The sequence below is a fragment of the Hyla sarda genome, chromosome 4 (assembly GCF_029499605.1).
Source record: "Hyla sarda isolate aHylSar1 chromosome 4, aHylSar1.hap1, whole genome shotgun sequence".
Taxonomy (NCBI): domain Eukaryota; kingdom Metazoa; phylum Chordata; class Amphibia; order Anura; family Hylidae; genus Hyla; species Hyla sarda.
Genome location: NC_079192.1, coordinates 314,557,629 through 314,581,360, shown reverse-complemented (window position 1 = coordinate 314,581,360; position 23,732 = coordinate 314,557,629). Strand labels below are relative to the sequence as shown.

Genomic DNA, 23,732 nt, shown 5'->3' with positions numbered 1-23,732 from the left:
TTACAGGTCTGCTTTGGAAGATGTTTGCTACATATTTCCACCCAGGAGACATTAATAAAAATCTATCATGCTTGAATTTGTTAAGCAGGAGAAGTGAAGCAAGAGTTTGTCATATCTAATTTGTCCTTGACCATCTGAGACTAATTTCACCCAGTACACCACCTACAGCATTCTGCATTGAAGTGCTCTACTGTTCCTATGTAATTGTATTGCTACTTACAGAATCTGCACTGCAGGGTGATCATTTTCTAAATATTTATTAGAAAATGTGTTTTACTGCAAGCTCTTTATATCTTAAAAGCTGTATATGTAATAAAAGAAATTTGTGTTAACCTTTCTTTTTTAACATGTCTTCTATTACTTAAAAAGCTGAGCGATAAAAAAATAAAAAAAATAAAAAATAACATACTTTATGGTGTACTTTTTTTTAGTGATGCTGAATAGTGTACTTTGTGGCATTGGCTATATAGTAAGGACAGTAGTACCTATTAGCTTGGTGTTATTAAAGGGGTACTCTGCCCCTAGACATCTTATCCCCTATCCAAAGGATAGGGGATAAGATGTCAGATCGCCAGGGTCCCGCCGCTGGGGACCCCCGCAATATAGCAAGCAGCACCCACCTGTAACTGCTTCTGGAAGCATTGGAGGATCTCAGGCTAATTCCTCCCGACAATGGGGACGGAAGATCGTGACGTCACGACTCTGCCCCGTGTGATGTCATGCCTATGTTTAGCCTATGCATCCGAAAACCGAATATAACGAATTAACAGCATTCCGAATATTCACAGAACCGAAAATTTTTGAAAATGAACGAAAGGAAAAGAAAAAACATTTGTGGTTCTGCACATGTCTACATATATAGTCCTGTATTGGGCAATTATATGGGGCATAAACAGTATAGGGTGCATATCCCAAAGTGGTTATACCTTTTGCACCCCTCCATTGCCTTTTAGTCTTTACAGTTATATTGCTCTTGTATATATAGGGTCTATATACAATTGATATACCATTGCAACACCTCCCAATTGTGGTGGTCCTAGGTATTACCACTATGCTGTAGTATATCCTATAATGGAGTGTATTATGTAATTACTCTGGGTTCTCCTGGCTATTTGCAATCTGTCTTTCACTGAGCACCATATATGTTGTTTTTAAAATGGAATAATCAATAAAGTATTGTTAATTTTTATTCGTATATATTGTTATCAACTGGTGTTTTTTCTGAGTATACAAGCTTCTACAAGTTGATTTAGGATTTACATCCAACATAGAAGTCCAATATGTAATCCCTAAGCAATATGCTAATTACAAGTAAAGGGTATAGGCAGGAATGCCTGATGGAACTAATTGTGTATAACAAAAATAGAAACCCACCAATAGATGACAGCAGCAAAATGATATTGAATAGATGATGAAACAAATAAATTATGATAGCAGTCTGGAATAGAAGCAGATCTTGATAAGGAACAACTAAAAAACCTGGGCCTAGCTTGCTTTCCCTGATGTCTTTCTTGATCTTTCCTTGAACATTAAACCAAACACCAGATGCCGCTAAGCCACACTGTCCCAGCAAATATTCCAATGATGACACTGAAAACTAACCCAAGCAAAAAAACGAGCAAGCACTAGGACCCAGAAACAAAAGCAAGACTGAACAGATAAATGAAAATAAGCAACTAAGAAACTGAACTATAGCAGCAGCTTCAAAGGAAGAACCAAGAACTACCGTATTTTTCACCCTATGGGACGCACCGGCATATAAGACATACCCTATTTTAAAGGTCCAAAATCTAGAAAAAAAAGATTCTGAACCCAACAGTGATCTTCAACCTGCGGACCTCCAGATGTTGCAAAATTACAACTCCCAGCATGCCCGGACAGCCGTTGGCTGTCCGTGCATGCTGGGAGTTGTAGTTTTGCAACATCTGGAGGTCTGCAGGTTGAAGACCACTGGTATAGGAGGCAATACTCGCGTGTCCCCGCCGCTCCGGACCCGTCACTGCTCGTCACCGCTGCCCTGGACGTCGCTCCATCGCTGTCACCGCGTCCCCGATGCTCCGGACGTCTTCTTCCCCGGGATACACGCTCGTGTCATCACGTCGCTACGCATGCCGCTCCTATTGGATGATGGGATGGCGTGCGCGACGACGTGATGACGTTGAAGGAGCCCAAACAGCCCGACTGAACAGCCGGGTTAGTGTTATTTTCGCTTCATACGCGGCTTTGATCGCCGCGTCTGAAGGGTTAATACAGGGCATCACTGCGATCGGTGATGTCCTGTATTAGCCGCGCGTCCCGGCCATTGATGGCTGCAGGTATTCGCCGTATAAGACGCACCAACTTTTCCCCCCAAGAAAAAGTACGTCTTATATGGCGAAAAATACGGTAATTTGAAACAAAAGTAGACTAGAGCAAAGCACTAGAAAATGCAGTGCTAAAAACAAATGCATACAGCAAATGTTATAATCCGCACACAACTGTAAAAGCCAGAAATAGTGAGGCTAACCAATGGAAACTCTAGTCTAAACTAGCCCAGAGCCAGCAATCATGACCAGCCGATTCGTAGTAATAAATCAGCTGTGAGACATTTGAATAGCAACTATACCAAACAAGGTGATAAGAAAACACATATTCTCTTAAGCTGCTTCCTTCCTATCCCATTAAGTAATCATTAAAGGGGTATTCCAGGCAAAAACTTTTTTTCATATATCAACTGGCTCCGGAAAGTTAAACAGATTTGTAAATTACTTCTATTAAAAAATCTTAATCCTTCCAATAGTTATTAGCTTCTGAAGTTGAGTTGCTGTTTTCTTTCTAACTGCTTTCTGATGACTCACATCCCGGGAGATGTCCAGCTCCTATGGGGATATGTTCCCATCATGCAACAGATATTCTCCCATCATGCACAGCTCCCGGGACGTGACATCATCATTGAGCAGTTAGACAGAAAACTTCAGAAGCTAATAACTATTGGAAGGATTAAGATTTTTTAATAGAAGTAATTTACAAATCTGTTTAACTTTCCGGAGCCAGTTGATATATATATATATATAAAAAAGTTTTTGCCTGGAATACCCCTTTAAAATATCTAACATGTAAAGTACAAAAGGTATTCCCCTCTTTCTTATGCATTGTATCTATATTACAATACTTTGCGCTGCCTTATGCCTTAAGTGAGGGTGGGGGTGTTATTCTGGAAACCAATTTTTCCAAAAAGGAATACCTGTTCTATTTCTAGAATTGTAATTTTGTTTTTACATGTGGTTGATCTTCATGTAATATAGTCATCCTCTGATGCTTCAGCTACACATGTGTTATAGGGTTAAAGTGGACCTGTCAGCAGGAAAATGGGTGTCAATATGTACATGGCTAGATAGTATGGTAGGAATCCAGACTTGTAATAATTCAGGCTCAGTGTGGTCTGCCAGGATAGCAAATTCGCCATAGTTGAAGAAGCACAAACAACATATTGTGATCCAGCACTGTGATTTCTCTCATTAACTACAAGAAGAATCTCCTTTGCTAGTGAGGGTTAAATTTATTCATACCTAGCACAAAGAGTGTTTACAAAGCCACTCCCACGTATACCAAACAAAGCCACTCCCACGTATACCAAACAAAGCCACGCCCACGTATGCCGAACAAAGCCACACCCATTACAAGGCGCAGCATTAGGTTACAAGGCAAAGATTCAGCCTAAAGAAGACATGACGCATCTCCATGTGCTATCAATAACCATATCTGCAGCCATGATGCCTAGTTTACATAACATGAATCTACGCCATATCGCACAATATGAAGCCCGCCATGAAGGCAATGTGACAAATTAATATTTCCACAATAATAGGGCAATAGGGCTAGTCATCAGAATTCCAGGAATACTTTTTTTAAATTTATATTTCACTTAACAGGTAATGATAACTATCTGTAGTGTCTCCAAATTATATATAGAGGTCACTGGTATAATCTGGTTTTATACCAGTAAATGCTATACCTTTATTTTTTTATGAGGTTTAAGTTCCCCGTATGGCATTTCCCATCACGGCAAGAGCCCAGGTAAGTCCAACCCATGTTCTCTCCATCTAGTCCATGTCAGTCACATGGGCTAGGCAGATGCAAATGGGTCAGTGAAAGGTAATAAAGATGACATTAAAGGGGTTATCCAGGAAAAAAAACTTATATATATATATATATATATATATATATATATATATATATATATATGTATATCAACTGGCTCCAGAAGGTTAAACAGATTTGTAAATTACTTCTATTAAAAAATCTTAACCCTTTCGGTACTTATGAGCTGCTGAAGTTGAGTTGTTCTTTTTTTGTCTAAGGGCTCTCTGATGACATGTGTTTTGGGAACCGCCCAGTTTAGAAGCAAATCCCCATAGCAAACCTCTTCTACTCTGTGCAGTTCCCGATACAAGCAAATATGTCAGCAGAGAGCACTGTTGCCAGACAGAAAACAACAACTCAACTTCAGCAGCTGATAAGGAACTGTCCAGAGTAGCACAGCTTTGCTATGGGGATTTTCTCCTGCTCTGGACAGTTCCTGATACAGGCATCAGGTGTCAGCAGAGAGCACTGTGGACAACACAAAAAAGAAATTCTAAAAATAAAGATTTTCCTCTGCACTGAAAGGATTAAGATTTTTTAAGAGAAGTAATTTACAAATCTGTTTAACTTTCTGGAGCCAGTTGATATGAAAAAAAAAAGTGTTTTTTTTCCTGGAATACCCCTTTAACTGAACTTACCTGTACTCTCTCCATTTTGGGGAAGGACCCCTTGAGCTACCCCATCTAGCTGTTTGCTTATTTACACTAATGTTTTTCTGCTGACAGGATCTGCTATAAATGAGGTTAGACACATTACGAGATGGAAAGAAACAAAAATGTGTTTGATTGTTGCACACTACATGGTATTCAATGGCCTTGGAATAAACAATAATATCTGACTTGCTTTTACAATGAATCCATCACATATCAAGGTATACTGTTGTGCCGCACTGGACTGGGTTTCCATGGGTTCACCGGGAAAGACCAGGGTTCCTTGGTCCCACCAAAGGATATTTTTCTGAGTGCCTACCTGCCATTTATCCAATTGTTATTTTATTGTATTGGAATATTAACAATTGAATCAAATAGATAAGAAACCAAGCCTAGTAGCTAATAATTGACTCCACATGGGATTTACTAGACCATTGGGGTCCAATATTTGGCTAGAGCCTTGGCCCACCCCAGGATCCTTTGTGATTGTACAGTCCATCCCTGTGGTTGCATATGATAGCATTGGGCTATATGTTTCTATTGTTGAAAACAATGATCTGTTATTCTGACCCCCTATTATCAAGGCCAAATGTAAAACCGCTTTATTCAGATAGAAATCCATATTGAAGAGAAAAAGTTTGAAAAAAAAACATTTGTAGAAAAGTTCTTTGACATAGTAGGCGATGGTAACTGTCCTAGATTCATGTGCTTATATGGCTGTTTGTGCATTTATTGTGTATACTGTATACTTTTGTAATTTTGAAATTGATTTTTTATTTTTTTTACATTTTCAGTAAACTTTAATCATTTTGAAATTCTAAGAGCTATTGGGAAAGGCAGCTTTGGAAAGGTGAGTTGTTTTTCTAACTTTTTATTACAATTTACATACAGGCCCTGATTTACTAAGAGTGGAGTGTAGCTTTCTGTGTGGGTTTTAATTTCCTACAATTTTTTGGCGCAAAATTTCTGGTGCACAACCCATCAAAACAGGTCGGGTTTACAATAGTAAATCAGGGCCACAGTGTCATAGTTCCATTTTAGGTAGTTCCATATTATTAGGATATATAAACATTGTAGCAGGCATACTTACACTCTGTTAACGTGAGAGACACTGAAAATATTGGCTGTAGCTCAACCAAATTTGGTTCTACCATGTTTTACATGTTCACCCATTGTTTTCAATAGATATTGGGCCTCATTTGCAAAGAGTGGAGTGTAGTTTTCTTTGTTCCAACAGGTATTTTTTCATGGCATTTACTATTGTATCTTGTATTTGCCGCTTTTCCATATGTTTTGCTTCTATTTTACACATTCCCTGAGCTGTCGGGTTTTCCAGAGCTCCACCACATTTTATGTGGAAACCTAATTAAATTTGTAGTTTTTTTTTTTTCCTGAAAGTGTAGGGTTTTTGAAGACACACCACTTTTCCCTGATGACCATGTACCATGAGTTAAAGTGGAGATTAGTAGGGTTTTTAAAAAATTTTTGATTGGAAATCCTGGTGCTCGACATATGCGACACAAAAAACCCTACAAAATATACTCAAAAAAGTCTTAGAAAATGAAGCCCTGTGTCTTAAAGAAGTATCATGAAAGAAAACTTATCCCCTTTCCAAAGGATAGGGGATACGTTTTAGATCGCGGAGGGCCCCAGTGCTCGGACCCCCCACAATCTAGAACGTATTCCCTACCCTTAGGAAAGGGTATACGTTTTCTTCCATGATACTTCTCCTTTAAAGAGGTTGTGTGCTGCCCTGCCTTTCGGAGCTCCGCTTGCAGCGTCCGGAAGTTCATTACTCCGAACGCTGTGTGCAGGCTTCCGTGTTCGCAGCCGCCCCCTCGTGACGTCACGCCCGGCCCCTCGTGACGTCGTGTCCCCTTCCCATAGACTTTCATTGAGGGGGCGGGCGTGACGTCTCAAGGGGGCGGCTGCGAACACGGAAGCCGCACACAGCGTTCGGAGTAATGAACTTCCGAAATGCTGCGGGCGGAGCTCCAAAAGGCAGGGCAGTGCACAACACCTTTAAATCACATTTGGTTGTCTGTAGCATCCAGCTGGGTTTCAGAAGTTATACCTGGGTGATCAGACGATTGCTGAGATGACTTCTTTTTCAGAAGGGGTTGTTCAAATATTCATTACTATTCAAATGATGTATTTTAGTTTGTTCTTTTTATGTTTTAAATATAATTTTTTAATAATATTTTAAATATTATATTTTAAAAATCCCTACCAAATTTATGAATAACAGTCCTAAAACAATGAGAACTATCAAAACTAAAAATTCTTTCTGTTTATATTAAAGGAGAAATGTAAATGTTCCTACTGAAGAGGAGTTAATATGTACCATAAGCATAGTTTTAAAGTGTACTTGTAAATGTACTTAGGGATATGTTACAAGTCTGAGTGTCCAGACCCCGACTGAGGCCAAGAGCGATATAGGAGGATGGCCTCTAATGAGTTTGTCTTGGTAACGTGACACAGACCTGGGAGACAATGCTTTTATGATCATTTGGAGTCTAAACACTCAGACCATGACCAACTAAAATACCCAAAGTTTTTTTTTTGTGTTCATGGCAGTGCCCATTAAAGGGGTATTCCGGCCCTAAGACATCTTATCCATTATCCAAAGGATAGGGGATAAGATGTCTGATTGCGGGGGTCCCACTGCTGGGGACCCCCACAATCTCTCATGCAGCATCCCCTATCATCAGCCTCAGGGAGCGAAGATCGCTCTGTGTCCAATGACTCACGATCACAAGGCCGGAGTATCGTGATGTCACGGCTCCGCCCCCTTGTGGCATCACGCCCCCTCAATGCAAGCCTATAGGAGGGGGTGTGATGGCTGCCATGCCCACTCCCATAGACTTGCATTGAGGGGCGGGCCTTACATAACAAGGGGGTGGAGCCGTGATGTCACGATACTCCAGCCCCGTGATCGTGAGTCATCGGACACGGAGTGATCTTTGCTCCATGAGGCTGATAATAGGAGGTGCGGCATGAGAGATTGCAGGGACTGCAGGTGTGACTGGAGAGTACATGGTCTACTATAGAGAGAGTGCAAAATTGGAGCATGGGTGGTGCTCATCTGAAAATTAAGTAATTAAGTAAATTAAACTGTAGGGCAAGAAAGACAGACAAAAAAGCAGGTCTGGTCGCTTCAGGGGGCATATGATACACCGGTCAATTACTCTTATTATCCTATAAAGTGGTTGTATAGTACCTTTTTTTAAAGGGGTTAGACAGTGCTGCCCCATACCCTGACACATTGCTGCTGCCATTTCATTAATCCTCCTCAATGATATTTACATACTGGTCCAATCTAGACACACAGAAAATGCCTTCTTAGCTGCAAAGGTGACCTATCTCATTTTGTATGATGAGACAGGATCAAAGTGGCAAGGGTGAGGGATCGGCTGAATATTATAATACATTTTTTTTTTATATATATATAACTGAACTTTAAACGAAAACTGTCAGATATTTTCTCCCGCACTATCCACAGGTACTGATGGATAGTGCGGGAGACACTGATTCCAACTAGCCCTACCTTGCCTGGATCCGCCCGGCCGTTCCCCGCAATTGTAGTTTTATTCTATGTGTATATCTGTAACTGGCACGAGCGGGGCTTCTGCAGGTTAACTGGCACTGAGGTCAGCGTCGCTTATGAATATTCATCCCCCCTCCCTCCAGCTCTCCCTCTCTTCGCCGCTCCTAACTGCAGGGAGGGAGGATGATTATTCATAAGCGGTTCTGACGTCAGTGCCAGTTAACCTGCAGAAGCCCCGCCCGTGCCAGTTACAGCAAGATATACACATAGAATAAAACTACAATTGCGGGCGAACGGCCGGGGGCGGATCCGGGCAAAGTAGGGCTCATTTTAATCAACGTCTCCTACACTATCCATCAGTACCTGTGGATAGTGCGAGAGAAAATATCTGACAGTTTTCCTTTAACTTGCATATTTGGCCCAGCTGAATATGTATGCTATGCATTGTGAAATACTAAAGGACCATATAACAGCCCTTACATAGGATTATGGACACTTTTAGGCTAGGTTTCCACTTGTTTTTTTTCTTTTTTGCAAAAACGCCAATAAAAATGCCCTTTCTGCCACATAGCGTTTTTTTTTTTTTAAACGCTGCGGCCAGATGTTAGCTGCAAGTTAATAGTTAACTGCAAAATGCCATATCCACTTGGCATTTTTCAGTTTGCCATTTTTTATCCTTTTGGCGTTTTTGGGCTCCTTGGCAGTTTTTTTAAAAATTACCTCTTGTTGAGACTTTGGCGTTTTTTCGGGAAAATCTTGGCGTTTTCTTGGGAGTGAAAAAATACTATGTGGATTTTAACTTTGGCGTTTTTGCAGGCGGTTTTTATTCTTTTTTGGACTTTAGTGATCCAAAAAAAGTGATGGAGATACCTTTTTTATTAAAATTTAGTAGGGTAAGGTAAGAAACAGTAGTGATGGAAAAAAATGTATTTAACTAAATTAATGTTTTTTATAACAAAATTTTAATTCATTTTTAAACAGGGATCAATTTATGTGGGTGGGCAGGGCACTTAAAATTTAGCTGACAATATTAAAAATATAGTATGTGTGTTTTTCACTTTTTTATTTTTTTACATTTTTTAGGTAGTACTACTACTCCCAGCATGGAACACTCTGTTCCATGATGGAAGTAGTAGTACATGGACTAATTGATAGATCGCCCTGGGTCTGTTTTGTGATCCTTCCGTATAATGTATAGATGTGGCCGGCCACTCTTCTATGGTCCCCTGCACTGCCCTATATGCACCTATTCATATTTCCTGCAGAGAGCTGTGATTGGTCAGATGGTTCCAGCCAATCACAACTCTCTGTGGGAAATATGAATAGGTGTATATATACGGCAGTGCAGGGGACCATAGAAGAGCGGCCGCCCGCATCTATACATTATACAGGACGATCGCATTGGGTGTCAGGAGTGACACTTGCTGCGATCTGTCTATTAATGCAGGTACTAAAACTCCCAGCATGGAGCAGACTGTGCTGCATGTTGGGAGCAGTAATACCTGCAGTAAGGGACAGATCACAGCAGGTGTCACTCCTGATACCCCTGCGATCCTCCTGAAGTAAATGTCAGAACTCAGCTGTGCTCACGGCTACAGAGCCGGGAGAACAGCTGATGCTGAGCAGTAGATATACATCCTATATCTACTGCCCAGGAAGAACTTACAGTAAGCCTGCCAAATGTATACAGTATACAAATTGCTGGCTCACTTAACCTCTTGCTGAGCTGTGTGCTATGAGCATGCCCGGCAAGGAAAGAGTTAACTTACACTGCTGGACAGTGTAGGTTAACCCATTGGGCGGTATGCACTGTATACAGCTATCCATAGATAGCTGTATATAGTGTATACAGAAGACGAAGTCTGCTTACTTCCCTCCAATCCCGGCTGGGTCCATGTAGCTCCACCCCTAGTGATGACGTCATTAGGGGTGGGGCTAAAGACGGGAGCCAGGCTGGTAAGTATGAGGCTCTGTTCACATTGTACGTTTTGTATAATGTGAACAGACCCTTCTGGCAGTGTCTTCCCAGATAGGGAGACTCTAGCTGTTGCTAAACTACAACTCCCAAAGGCTGTCTAGGCATGCTGGGAGTTGTAGTTTTGCAACAATTGGAGGCTCCCTGTTTGGGAAGACATTGCAATATGGTTGCTCTCCCCAGCGGACAGTGCCAAAAGTGTACTAGCCAATATTTTTTATTTTTTTTTATCCTTCTCATTTCAGATCCATGTATGCAGAGGATTGCAGTGGATTCGGAGGACTACTGCGGATGAACTGGATTTTTTTCCTTTTAATAAAATGGTTAACGAGGACTGTGTGGGAGTGTTTTTTAAAATAAAATAATTTTTCCAATGTGTTGTCTTTTTTTTTTAATTTAATTTTCAGGCTTAGTAGTGGAAGCTTTCTAATACACAGAATCCATTACTATGCCAGGGCTTAGCGTTAGCCCCAAAAACAGCTAGCACTAACCCCCAATTATTACCCGGTACCCACCCCCACAGGGGTGCTGGGAAGAGCCGGTACCAACAGGCCCGGAGGGTCAAAAATGGCACTCCTGGGCCTATGTGGTAACAGACAGGCATTATTTAGGCTGGGGTGGGCCAGTAACAATGGTCTTTGCCCACCCTGGTAACATCAGGCTGTTGCTGCTTGGTTGGTATCTGTCTGAGAATAAAAAGACTTAAATTTATAAATAAATTTAAAAAAAACAATGCATAGGGTTCCCCGTATTTTTATTCTCAGCCAGATACCAACCAAGCAGCAACAGCCTGATGTTACCAGGGTGGGCGAGGACCATTGTTACTGGCCCTCCCCAGCCAAACTAAATAACGCCAGCCTGTTACCGAATAGGCCCAGGAGCGCCATTTTTGATGCTCCGGGCCTGTTGGTGTCAGCTCTTCCCAGCACCCCTGTGGGGGTGGGTACCGGGTAATAATTGGGGGTTAGTGCTAGCTGTTTTTGGGGCTTACGCTAAGCCTGGCTTTGTAATGGATTCCATCTATTAGACAGCTTCCACTACTAAGCCTGAAAATTCAATTTAAAAAAAACCCAACACATTGGAAACACTTTTTTTTTTTAAAACACTCCCCCCACAGCCCTCGTTAACCATTTTATTAAAAGGAAAAAAAATCCAGTTCATCCACAGTAGTCCTCCAAATCCGCGGCAATCCTCTGCATACACGGATCTGAAAAGAGAAGAAAAAAGAAACACAAAAAATTTATGTTTCCCCACTGGGGAGAGCGCCTACAATGCAATGTCTTCCCAAACATAGAGCCTACAATTGTTGCAAAACTACAACTCTCAGCATGCCCAGACAGCCTTTGGCTGTCTGGGCAGGCTGGGGGTTGTAATTTAGCAACAGCTGGAGTCTCCCTGTCTGGGAGGACACTGCCAGAAGGGTCTGTTCACATCATACAAAATGGACAATGTGAACAGAGCCTCACACTTACCAGCCTGGCTCCCATCTGTAGCCCCGCCCCTAATTACGTCTCACTTGGGCGGAGCTACACGGAACTGGCCAGGACAGGAGCAAGGGAGGTAAGTGAACCTCTGCACACACTGCATACACTATATACAGCTATCTATGGATAGCTCCTGTATAGTATACACAGGTATACTATGCACCCCTATATACTATAAGGCTGGGGGAGGTGAGTAGGGATGCTATACATCATTCAACCCACAGAGTGGTACCTGAAGACAGTGAAAAAACTGCCACACGGTACAAATTTGGCTGTTTCCACACACCAGAAAAAATGCCAGAAAAACTGCCAAAACGCAGGAGAAAGCTGTGGCAGTTTTTCTGGCGTTTTTGCTTGGGTTTTTTAAGATTTAAAAAAAAAAAAAAGTAAAAACCTATATACACCAATATATTTTGGGCAGTATTCTGTATCCGTGTATGCAAGCCAAAATCTCTGGTGATACCAACACTGAGAGAAAAAGTGCTATGGAAACTATTGCACCTCTTACATGCATTGGACCCCCTTAAAATATTCATTTACAAAATTCTGCCAATCCACCAGTTCTTCTAAGTCCTTTATTTCTCACGGCTATTGTATTCTACAGTCTAGACATACTTTATGTATGTCCCGGTGGCTGGTCTGTGGAAAAGAGTTTTACAATAAGGTGAATGGCCATGGGAGAAAGGATTATAAACACTAATCAGACTCCAGTCATCACCAGATATAAAAGATACTTTATTTCTTTAGACGTAGGTCTATGAACATAACATACAGGAGATAAGTGAAGTAATGATGATATCTTTATTGGCTAACTAAGAAGATATAGATTTCAAGCCTTCAAGACCTCTTAGGTCCCTTTATTGGGCATGTTACAAAATAAATGTGAAAACTATCTTTCTTAAATACAATTCCAACTATGAAAAGTATTTAAAGGGAAGCAAGCACTAGATTTTACCATATATAACATTTGGCAACACGTTGTATATGGTGAAATCTTTATTCTAACCATCCCTGGGGAAGTTTTTGCCCCCAGGGATGGTGAGGATATGAAGTTACAAAGCTTCCCCTGCCACCCTGAAAGTAGTCCCCTGGGCGGGGAACTATACTTAGCAGGTTCCATTGCTCCGGCCATAGTGATGCCCCAACCCCCCCTCCCCCCCCAAGCATGATTGAAGGCACTGCTCTGCTTTGTCTGCTTAGGGAGCAGAGCGATGACATGGGCCGTCAATCACTTTGAGAGGGGCGTAACTTACGGGGTGGCTGGGGAAGACTTTATAACTTTATCCTCACCATCCCTAGGGGCCATTTTTGCCCTAGGGATGGTGAGGATATGATTTTACAATATATAATGCATTGCCAAGTGTTATATTTGGTAAAATCTAGTGCTTAGTTCCCTTTGAAAGATGTTTTTCACATTTATTTTGTAACATGCCTAATGAAAGGATAGGCGATCTGGAAGGCTTGCTATCTATATTTTCTTAGTTAGCCAATAAAGGTATCATCACTACTTCACTTATCTCCTCTATTTCTAAGGCTAACACAGAACCAGCTCTAACCTTGAGTAACGCACAGAGAACATGTCTAGAATAAATAGAGAAATGGAGACTAGAGTGAAGGTATAGGTAGCATGTTATAGCTCAGGTATTCCATTTCTATTTAAAGCTGTGTTACTGTTATTTACAGCATATTAACAGAATGCAAATGTGCTGAGCAGTGGTGCAGCATTACATTTAGAAGCTCCAGAAAAATACCACTTCTATAGATCAAAGAATCTGTACAGTAACATTGCCTTCTTTACCAGGTCTGCATTGTTCAGAAAAACGATACAAAGAAAATGTATGCCATGAAATACATGAACAAACAGAAATGCGTGGAGCGCAACGAAGTGAGGAATGTTTTTAAAGAACTGCAGATCATGCAAGGTCTGGAGCATCCGTTTCTAGTCAACCTCTGGTGAGTGATTTATTAGCTGCTTGGTCTGTGGTCAATGACAAGGGTGAGATTTATCAACTGGATCCTTGAACAAAGTGTTCCTGAATGTGTGAAAAGTTATGGTAAGGACTTCTGTAAATATTTCATTTATAACACAGTATTAATGAAGTGTTCAGCATAGTATACTAGAGCTAAAGGCTGGACTGTCGGGTGTCAGATGGTCTTGAGGCAGTGAAGAATGGGCTGAAGTCATTTGGAGATAGAAGGTTTTTTTTGTGCATCACTTCTTTTTCAGAGTTTATGTTCTACAATCTACACAAACAACTAGTTAACTTTTTTTATGTTTTTGAAAAATTCTATAACAGCCCAGGTAACCTGAGGTCAATTCTTAGTGACATGTTAAACATTTCTTCTTGAAAGACGAGTACACTTTAAATATAGTAGTAGACCCACATTGATTGGGTGATGACTAATAATTACTTTATGCATGTCATGTTTTGACAACCTGGTGGGATCATGATGTGGTTTTGGCAGTTTTTGTTTTTGGGGGTACTCCCTACAAACAGAAACTTAATGAGGCTATGTTGACTGTCCCCCATATTAAGACCCAGGTAAAAGAGGATCTTTTCTCTAATTTTTATATAATTGCTACTCAGAATTCTAATACTGTCTGGGTTTGGTTAGCCCATAAGGCTTTTATTCTAGGTTGTCTGATCTCTCTGGCCTCTAGCCTTACAAAGGATAGAACTAAGGTTCAGATGGCTCTTGAATATAAATTGGCTCGTCTTAGGTTTGCTAACCAACATGAACCTTTCCAGTATCTCTATAAGGCTCCTTGGACACTCTTGGACACGCTTGTAAGCTTCTATGCTTAGTCTATCATGTCCATAGCATCTAACTTTACCCTGGCCTTAACACCTTTCATTCTAACCGTATTTGATCTGCATTTTATTATTTTTATATTTTGAACCTGCTAGGTCTTCAGATTATTTTGCTCTTTTTAGATGATTTTTTCACACGCCTGTGTCTTCCATCTTTGACGTGGGATGCCAGAGAATCCCTTGATGCTCCTATCACTTCTGAACAGGTCTCTGATGAAGTTTCTAGAAGGGAGTCAGGGAATGTGCCTGACCCAGATGGCCTTATTGCCAAAGACTACAAGACAATTTCTGCTCTGCTGATCCCGCATCTCACTAAGCTTTGTAATAATGTATTTTCTGCTACCTCAGTCGCCCCTGAGGTTCTTATTGCTCTGATTACAGTTATTCCTAAACCCCAAAGGGAAATATCTCCAACTTGCTAATTATACAGTAGACCCATATCCCTTATTCATTTAGACTCTAAGCTTCTTACATCTATTCTGGCCCATCATTTTCATTTTTTCCTGTTTTCAGTCCACTCTGACCAGTGGGTTTTATTCCTTGTCATCAAGCACCTTATAATATTCGTAAAGTCCTTAATATTATTCAGTGGTCCAAACACTTCCTCTACTCCTGGCCTTGGTCCTAGTTACCGAAAAGCCCTGTGATTGTGTGTCCTGGCCCTATATATTTAAATTACTATTGAATATGGGATTTACTGGCTCATTTGTGAATATCCTCCCTCTCCATTATTCGTCCATGATGCTTATGCAAAACTCCCTACTGACTGTCCATTACCTATTGCTACTATGAGTGTGACCCGCCTGAGGTGCAGTCTGTCCCTGGCATTGCTTGTTGTGGTCATGGAACCCCTGGCAGCTCTCATTAGAAAGCACCCCAATATCAAGGGAATATCTCTGGGTATCTCAGAGAATAAACTTGATTTGTTTGCAGATTATCTGCTTCTCACTATTTTTCTTCCCTCTCTTTTTTTCCTGGTCTGTCTACCTTTTTAGCTCTTTCTGGTCTAAAAGGTATTTCATCTAAGTCTAAGGTCATGTTTTGTAATGTCCCTCCGGAAACTCAACTTCATTGATCTTCCAAATCTGTAGATATACACTGTAGTCAGCACAACCACCTCACTCTTTAGCACTTAGAACACACCAGGTTGGTACGTAGGGCTATGAGGACACACATATGTGTGGTGCTCAATCCATTTAACGGTAGTGCAAATACAGCAGAAAGTCTTTTGTGAAGTAACCAGGAGGCACTCACTGGAAATTTAAAATATGAGGAATATAAAGAGTGTTTCACGTATTTCCGGTGAGTGCCTCCTGATAACTTCACTAAAGACATAATCGATTTTACTTTTGGTTTTCAACACTAATCCTCCAAACCTTCTTATTTAGGTGTTTCTCTTACTCCTACTCTCTCTCTAAAACAAATTTTCCTCCTCTTTATTGAGCCATCAGGTCCGATCTTCGCAAATGGGATTTGCCGCATATATCTCTTTGGTGGGTAGAAATAATGTAATTAAAATGGTAGTCTTCCCGCGGTTGCTATATTTATTCCATACCCTACCGATCCCTCTCATTACCAGAGACCTCCATTATTTGCAGAAAGATATCTTTGTGTTTTATTTGGTGTGGTAAGTGCCCTCATATTACTCAATCCATTATGCATTATCATAGGGGAACTTTTTGTACCTAACTTGATTAAGTACTTTTATGTAGCACATATTGCCCAGCTTCTACCTATATTGCCACTTGGGACAACGTGTATTAGTCAGAGTGAGGATCCGCTAGAAATTATTACAATTCTGGTGGACTTTGTTCAGTGAAAGGGGGATATAATATCATACAATACAAATTCTAACTCAAATCATTGGATGAACATGTGATTCATGATTACACAAAGTCTGCCAGGACTGCAGATCTTTACTCTGGCAAATACAGGTGGTCCAAAGTGGGAGAACCTCTGTAAATTGATATTTAACTCCCATAATCCTTAAAGTTGTACAGAGCAGATAAAACAAGAGCATATTGATGTAATATATGGTAGATATGTTAAATATATTGGTAGAAAGATAGGTACATATATATATATATATATATATATATATATATGTGAATATATGCAGTATTGGTACATAGTAAATCAATTTTGTGTTACGACCATTGTCGCAGCAAGAAGCAATGTACTGTATTAGCTTTTCGGTAAATCTAGCAGAAAATATGAAAATGGAAATGAAAATATGAGAAATGACAACCACTATGCCATTGCCTTTAAAATATTGTAATTTCAGTTCTCGGGTCATCTTTAAAAGCAGTGATATACAATACGAAAAAGAGACTTGGCAAACCTATGAAATTAAAATGGAAAATTTATTATTGAAATGTTCCAGCCCAGACATTAATAAAACAGTGGGACATTCTCCAAAAGTGTCCATTAGGGTTTCACAGCCAAATACTGCTGTTAGACAGGAAAAAAAAAGAGAAAACTGGTAGCTTAGCATATTGCAGATCACACAGAGGATTTCATATTCACAGGTTTTTTTATGTCTTTTCCAGTATATACCGCAACTTGTTTATGTTTTAGCGTATCCCTGTTTATATAGTGTTGTGATTTAAATATGTCTAAAATATGTGTTAAATGCATCCAAGAAGTAATAATGTCTGCAAAATCTGTACTCCGCTGCCCCAGTGTTTGGAACATTTTTTTCCGAACGCTTGGAGCAGGCGTGGTGTGACGCCATGCCCCCTCCTGTAGACTTGCATTGAGGGGGTGTGGTGTGATATAACGAAGGGCGCGCCATGATATCACCCCATGCCCGCTCCAAGCACTCGGAACAAAATGTTCCGAATGCTGGGGCAGCGGAGTACCCCTTTAATGTAAGAATGCCCCACAGGTGCTGCTTTGAGATCGTGTGGTTCCCAGCTCCAGGACCCCCGCGATCAGACATGTTATCCCCTAGCCTTTGGATAGGAGATAAGATGTCTAGGGGCCGATTACCCCTTTAACATGAATGACAGACCTCACTACAATAGAATGGGTTGTTTGGATGAACCCAATAATCTGGAGGTGTTCAGACATTGTTTAATGAAGAAGAGACAACCACTTGCAGCTCCTGGAGAAAACTCTGGCAGGGATCCACTAGGAAGCTTTCTGCTGTTTTGTGGCACTTTGATTTCAATAAAGAAATGGAAGAATTGGCAGTGTGTGAAAATTAAATGCGGCAATGAATGGGCTGAGAGATTACATTGTAATCAGTCAATGTTATGGTCTGGCATGAGGCCTCCTTCCTACTGAATGATATTTCTCTGAGGACAGTAGAGCCTAAACTTTGGCACTGAGGGACTCAAGATTAATATGTGCGAGCCTTGCACACCTGCTCCTAAGGCTGAGAATTACATTAACAGCACTGCAGCAAACTTCTGTTGTTTTCTAGGATAATACATTGGGAAGTTCAACAAAAACAACAAAAGCCAAATATGGTGGTGACCTTCCTAAGTCAAGTCTGGTAGCTATAATTCCACTGATGAAATGGAAACCAAGTTTTATCCTTTTGCATAAATCAGTTGTTTATACTTAAAAAAAAAAAGCTGAGCAGCAAAATTCTCAGTGAAAATGGGAGGTGCTGCAATTTTGAAAATTCTGTGTGGATTCTCCGTATTGTTAACATGACCTTATAGTTTATTACATCATATAGCATTGGTTGTGCATCAAAATACCCTAGCCAAGATAGAGTACCTTGTTGGTGCCTGCCTGTCTCTGCACTCAGCTACCACAGCACATGCCGTCCCATTCCCTGTTAGGGGAAAGTGCCATTTTCCTAACCTTCTAGTTGCCCTTTTGCCTCATCCATGCTTCCTGTAAATGAACACAAACCTCCTTAGTCACCAAAAACCTCCTGTAGTGTAAAACTGTGTATAAAAGGGAGGATACTAGAATGGTGAAAGGGCTGTTACAGTGCTGACCACCATGCTACAAGTCTACCTACAGTATGTGGCCTTGTATTGATAAAACTTCTCTATCTCCAAATTTGAATAAATCCTTCATACACTCATCCCAATATTCTTGATTTTTAGAAACCTCCTTGTGATAATACACTAGTAAATTGCACACTTGACATGTTACATAATTGATCATATGGGAAGCAATTAATCTCAATAGAACCCCGGGGTTAATGAAAAATAAGGAAAAACATGTAGGTCAATGATTTGAGCTGGTTTTCAATGGGAGGCAACACATTATTAGCATATAGATAACCTACAATTGTCACCAGAAATTGACTCCAATAATTATCATCACAAAATAAACTTTATTAATAGCAAAAATGTATATACAATAAAAAAAAAATCACATTACAAATAGACACTACAGTTGGGGATCAAAAGTTTGGGCACCCCAGGTAAAAATTTGTATTAATGTGCATAAAAAAGCCAAGGAAAGATGGAAAAATCTTCAAAAGGCATCAAATTACAGATTGGACATTCTTATAATATGTCAACAAAAGTTAGATTTTATTTCCATCATTTACACTTTCAAAATAACAGAAAACAAAAAAATGGCATCTGCAAAAGCTTGGGCACCCTGCAGAATTTATAGCATGCACTGCCCCCTTTGCAAAGCTGAGACCTGCCAGTGCCATGGATTGTTCTCAATCATCATCTGGGTAGACCACCGTGATGTCAATCTCAAAGGTTTTAAATGCCCAGACTCATCTGACCTTGCCCCAACAATCAGAACCATAGGTTCTTCTAAGCAGTTGTCTAGAAATCTGAAGCTAGAAAAGGCTATAAGAAGTAGGGATCGACCGATTATCGGTATGGCCGATATTATCGGCCAATAATCACGATTTTGGGCATTATTGGTATCGGCAATTACCTTGCTGATAAGCCGATAATGCCCCGCCCCCCGCACCGCGGCCGCCACCCCCCCTTGACCCACCGCACCGCGTCGCACCCCCCACCGTGATGCTGGGCGGTATACCGGTATGGATTTTTGCCCATACCGCTATACCGGTCGGGCCCCTCCCCCACCCTCCGAGTCAATAAAAAAGTTAAACTTACCCGTAATGGGGGTGGTCCGGGCCATCCTTCCTTCCTGTAGTGTCCGGGGGCGTTCCGGGTGAAGAGTGAACCGGTCCGGGCTGTCCTTCTTCTCCGGCGGTCATCTTCTCCACTCCGGGCAGGCTCCGGCCTAGTACACTGCATAGACGCCGCTGCGTCGTGACGTCAGGTGCGTCGCTGCGCACGGGCGTCACTGCGCAGCGGCGTCCATGCAGCGTACTAGGCCAGAGCCTGCCCGGAGTGGAGAAGATTACCGCCGGAGAAGAAGGACAGCCCTGACCGGTTCACTCTTCACCCGGAACGCCCCCGGACACTACAGGTAGGAAGAATGGATGGCCCGGACTACCCTGACAGGTAATGAGAGAGAAGCGGGTGGCGGCGGCGGCCTATGGCCCCGCAAAAGCCACTGAAGATCATTGATTTAAAGCGCCCGCTTTAAATCAATGATCTGCAGCGGTGTCACAGGTGGTTAAATAGCCGGAATATCGGTATAAGTTATCGGCTATCGGCCCTAACCTGCACCGATTATCGGTATCGGCCCTAAAAAAACGATATCGGTCGATCCCTAATAAGAAGATAGCAAAATATTTTCAGATGTCAATATCCTCTGTTCAGAATGTAAATAAGAAATGGCAGTCATGATGAACAGTGGAAGTTAAAGCAGGATCTGGAAGACCAAGAAAAATATTAGACAGAACAGCTCGCCGGATTGTGAGAAAAACAATTCAAAACCCACATTTGACTGCACAATCCTTCCAGAAAGATCTGGCAGACACTGGAATTGTGGTACACTATTCCACTATAAAGAGATACTTGTACAAATATGGTCTTCATGGAAGAGTCATCAGAAGAAAACCTCTTCTACGTCCTCACCACAAAAATCAGCGTTTGAACTTTGCAAATGAACATATAGACAAGCCTGATGCATTTTGGAAACAAGTTCTGTGGACCGATGAGGTTAAAATTAAATTTTTTGGCCGGAATGAGCAAAGGTACATTTGGAGAAGAAGGGGAACAGAATTTAATGAAAGGAAACTCTGTCCAACTGTTAAGCATGGGGGTAGATCAATCATGCTTTGGGGTTGTATTGCAGCCAGTGGCACAGGGAACATCTAAGGAAAAATGGATTCAATAAATGGAAAAATGGATTCAATAAAATTTCAGCAAATTTTTGATGCTAACTTGATGCCATCTGTGAAAAAGCTGAAGTTAAAGAGAGGATGGCTTCTACAAATGGATAATGATCCTAAACACACCTCGAAATCCACAGGGGATTACATCAAGAGGCATAAACTGAAGGTTTTTCCATGGCTTTCACAATCTCCTGACCTCAACATAATTGAAAATCTATGGATAGACCTTAAAAGAGCAGTGCGTGACAGACAGCCCAGAAATCTTAAAGAACTGGAAGACTTTTGTAAGGACTTTTGGGTAAAGGAATCTCAAACAAGAATTGAAAGACTCTTGGCTGGCTACAAAAAGTGTTTACAAGCTGTGATACTTGCCAATGGGGGCAGTACAAGATATTAACTCTGCAGGGTGCCCAAACTTTTGCAGACACCATTTTTTTGTTTTCTGTTATTTTGAAAGTGTAAATGATGGAAATAAAATCTAACTTTTGTTGACATATTATAAGAATGTCTAATTCTTATAATAAATAAATAAATAATTAAATGATGCCTTTTGGAGATGTTTCCATCTTTCCTTGGCTTGTTTATGCACATTAATACAAATTTTTGCCTGAGGTGCCCAAACTTTTGATCCCCACTGTACAGGAAAAAAAAAACCTATACCATAAAAAGATATATTAGTATGTAGGGCAACGTCACATATGTCTGGTGATCCAGCTCAGTTACCCTCTAGGGCAGTAGAAAGGCGATGAAGGGAAACTGGTCAACAAACTAAACCAATAAATTTGAATGGGACAGTTCAGATTTGTCCGCCACTCCAGTTGGGATGCTGAATCGCCAGACAGACCAGGGGGGAGGGGGGACACATCAGTTGTGGCCAGTAATCCGTCTCAGTACTGAGCTGGATCGCTGTACATATGTGATAGCACCATTAGTCTTTTATGCTCTTCTGATGTTTGGTTTAATATCTAAACAGTTTTTTGGTATTCCAGTTATTTCCAGCACTAAGGATTATTTTTACCCAGTTTGTAATTTATCAAAATGTTTAAGCATTTCCAGTCAATGTTAGAAATAAAGGTCATAGTCCATAAGCAAATCTGTGATTTTATTTAAAGCTACACTTTTGATTTGTCATAGCGACATTCTAGTAATTGTTAGAGGAGGAGGCTCAAATGCTGAGAGTTAAAGGGGTTCTCCGGTGTTTACACATCTTATCCCCTATCCAAAGGATAGGGGATAAGATGCCTGATCGTGGGAGTCCCACCGCTGGGGACGCCTGTGATCATGCACGCGGCACCCCGTTTGTAATCAGTCCCCGGAGCGTGTTCGCTCCAGGTCTGATTACGGGCGTCCCCCGGGCCGGCAGCATGTGACGTCACGCCTCCGCCCCCGCGTGACGTCACGCTCCGCCCCTCAATGCAAGCCTACGGGAGGGGCGGAGCGTGATGTCACATGGGGGCGGAGGCGTGCATCGAGGGGCGGAGCGTGATGTCACACGGGGCAGAGGCGTGATGTCACACGCCGCCTGCCCGGTGGTCGCCCGTAATCAGACCCGAAGCTCCGGGGACTGATTTCAAACGGGGTGCCGCGTGCATGATCACGGGCGTCCCCAGCGGAGGGACTCCCGCCAACAGGCATCTTATCCCTTATCCTTTGGATAGGGGATAAGATGTGTAAGCACCGGAGAACCCCTTTAAAAATGTGCACAAGGGCTCGGCTGAGTACTATGCCCTGTCCACATTTTTATCATCAAGGGGCGAGATTTACCAAAACCTGTGCAGAGGAAAAGTTGACCAGTTGCCCATAGCAACCAATCAGATTGCTTCTTTAATTTTTAAAGAGGCATGTGAAAAATGAAAGAAGCAATCTGATCGGTAGCTATGGGCAATTAGTCAACTTTTCCTCTGCACAGGTTTTGATAAATCTCCCCAAAGGAGACTGTAAAAGATCTCCTAATAAACTGTCTATTGGATGTAATCCAATGACCTGAAGGGCGAAATATGCCCTTCATATGAGATGTGAGTAACCATAATCATGTAGATAAACATAGGGTGGGCAAGACAAGGGGCCCACAGGGATTCTGTGGTACAAGATCCCACATACAATTGAGACCTTCTAAACTGACTGTTCGCAGCAACCCCTAGGGGATGCTTTAGAGTCTACTGCATGCTGGGTTTTACCTGATTTCAGGTAAATATCTTTCTGAACACAGATGGGAAAAAACAGTACCCTGGCTTTTACAGTTTATCAAATTCTTCAGCACTACTTTATGGAAGATTGAATGGAAGTCATTTTTATTCTCCAAGACAAAGTTGTCATCTTTAGGTGTTTTTTTTTATGTAGTGGGATGAAATAAGGCCAGATATTTATATGATATTAAATATGCCCCCTGATTCTTAACCAACATTATCTAGATATCATCTATGTTGTGTGGTGAGGGTGTTATGAGGGCAGATGTTATTACCCTAGGGGAAAATGGCATTAACCCCTTGTGTTTGTGATGCCAGGGCATGGTTTATCTCTACACCACCCGAAGGTATGGCCGCTGGATCCTGAGCTAGGCACGGGGCAAATAATGACTCTGATGCCAAGTTACGGAACAATGACAGCTTTACTGAGGCAGACAGATGGAATAGTCTTTTACAGCACAGTTAGGCCCAAGGAAGTGACCAGTGACTTTAGAGATTTGTGGACTCGCTGGGACTCGTAGTGGATTTGGTCAATTTGGTGCAGGCTCACGCTGGCTTTATACAGACTAGTCAGTCCTAGTCAAGTCAGTCAAGATCAGATAGACTTTACCCCATATAGCTTACCAGGTTTTGACTTTCACCTGTGGGGCACTGGATTAGTAGAAACGTGGCTGTGTGGTAGGCCATGGGTCTCCTCAGTACTGTTACGCCGAGCGCTCCGGATCCCCGCTCCTCCCCGGAGCGCTCGCAGCGTTCTCTCATTCGGAGCGC

At 41.6% G+C, this 23,732-nt stretch overlaps 1 protein-coding gene across 2 annotated transcripts in view; it reads left to right on the top strand.

Moving 5' to 3' along the window:
- The window catches only part of STK32A (serine/threonine kinase 32A), a 240,116-nt gene that overhangs the window by 86,519 nt on the left and 129,865 nt on the right, over positions 1-23,732 (top strand). For both annotated transcript variants that reach the window (XM_056574872.1, XM_056574873.1), the window contains 2 exons: positions 5,567-5,622; positions 13,580-13,731. In XM_056574872.1, the coding sequence (XP_056430847.1) occupies positions 5,567-5,622; positions 13,580-13,731 (208 nt within the window). The remainder of the gene's footprint in view (positions 1-5,566; positions 5,623-13,579; positions 13,732-23,732) is intronic.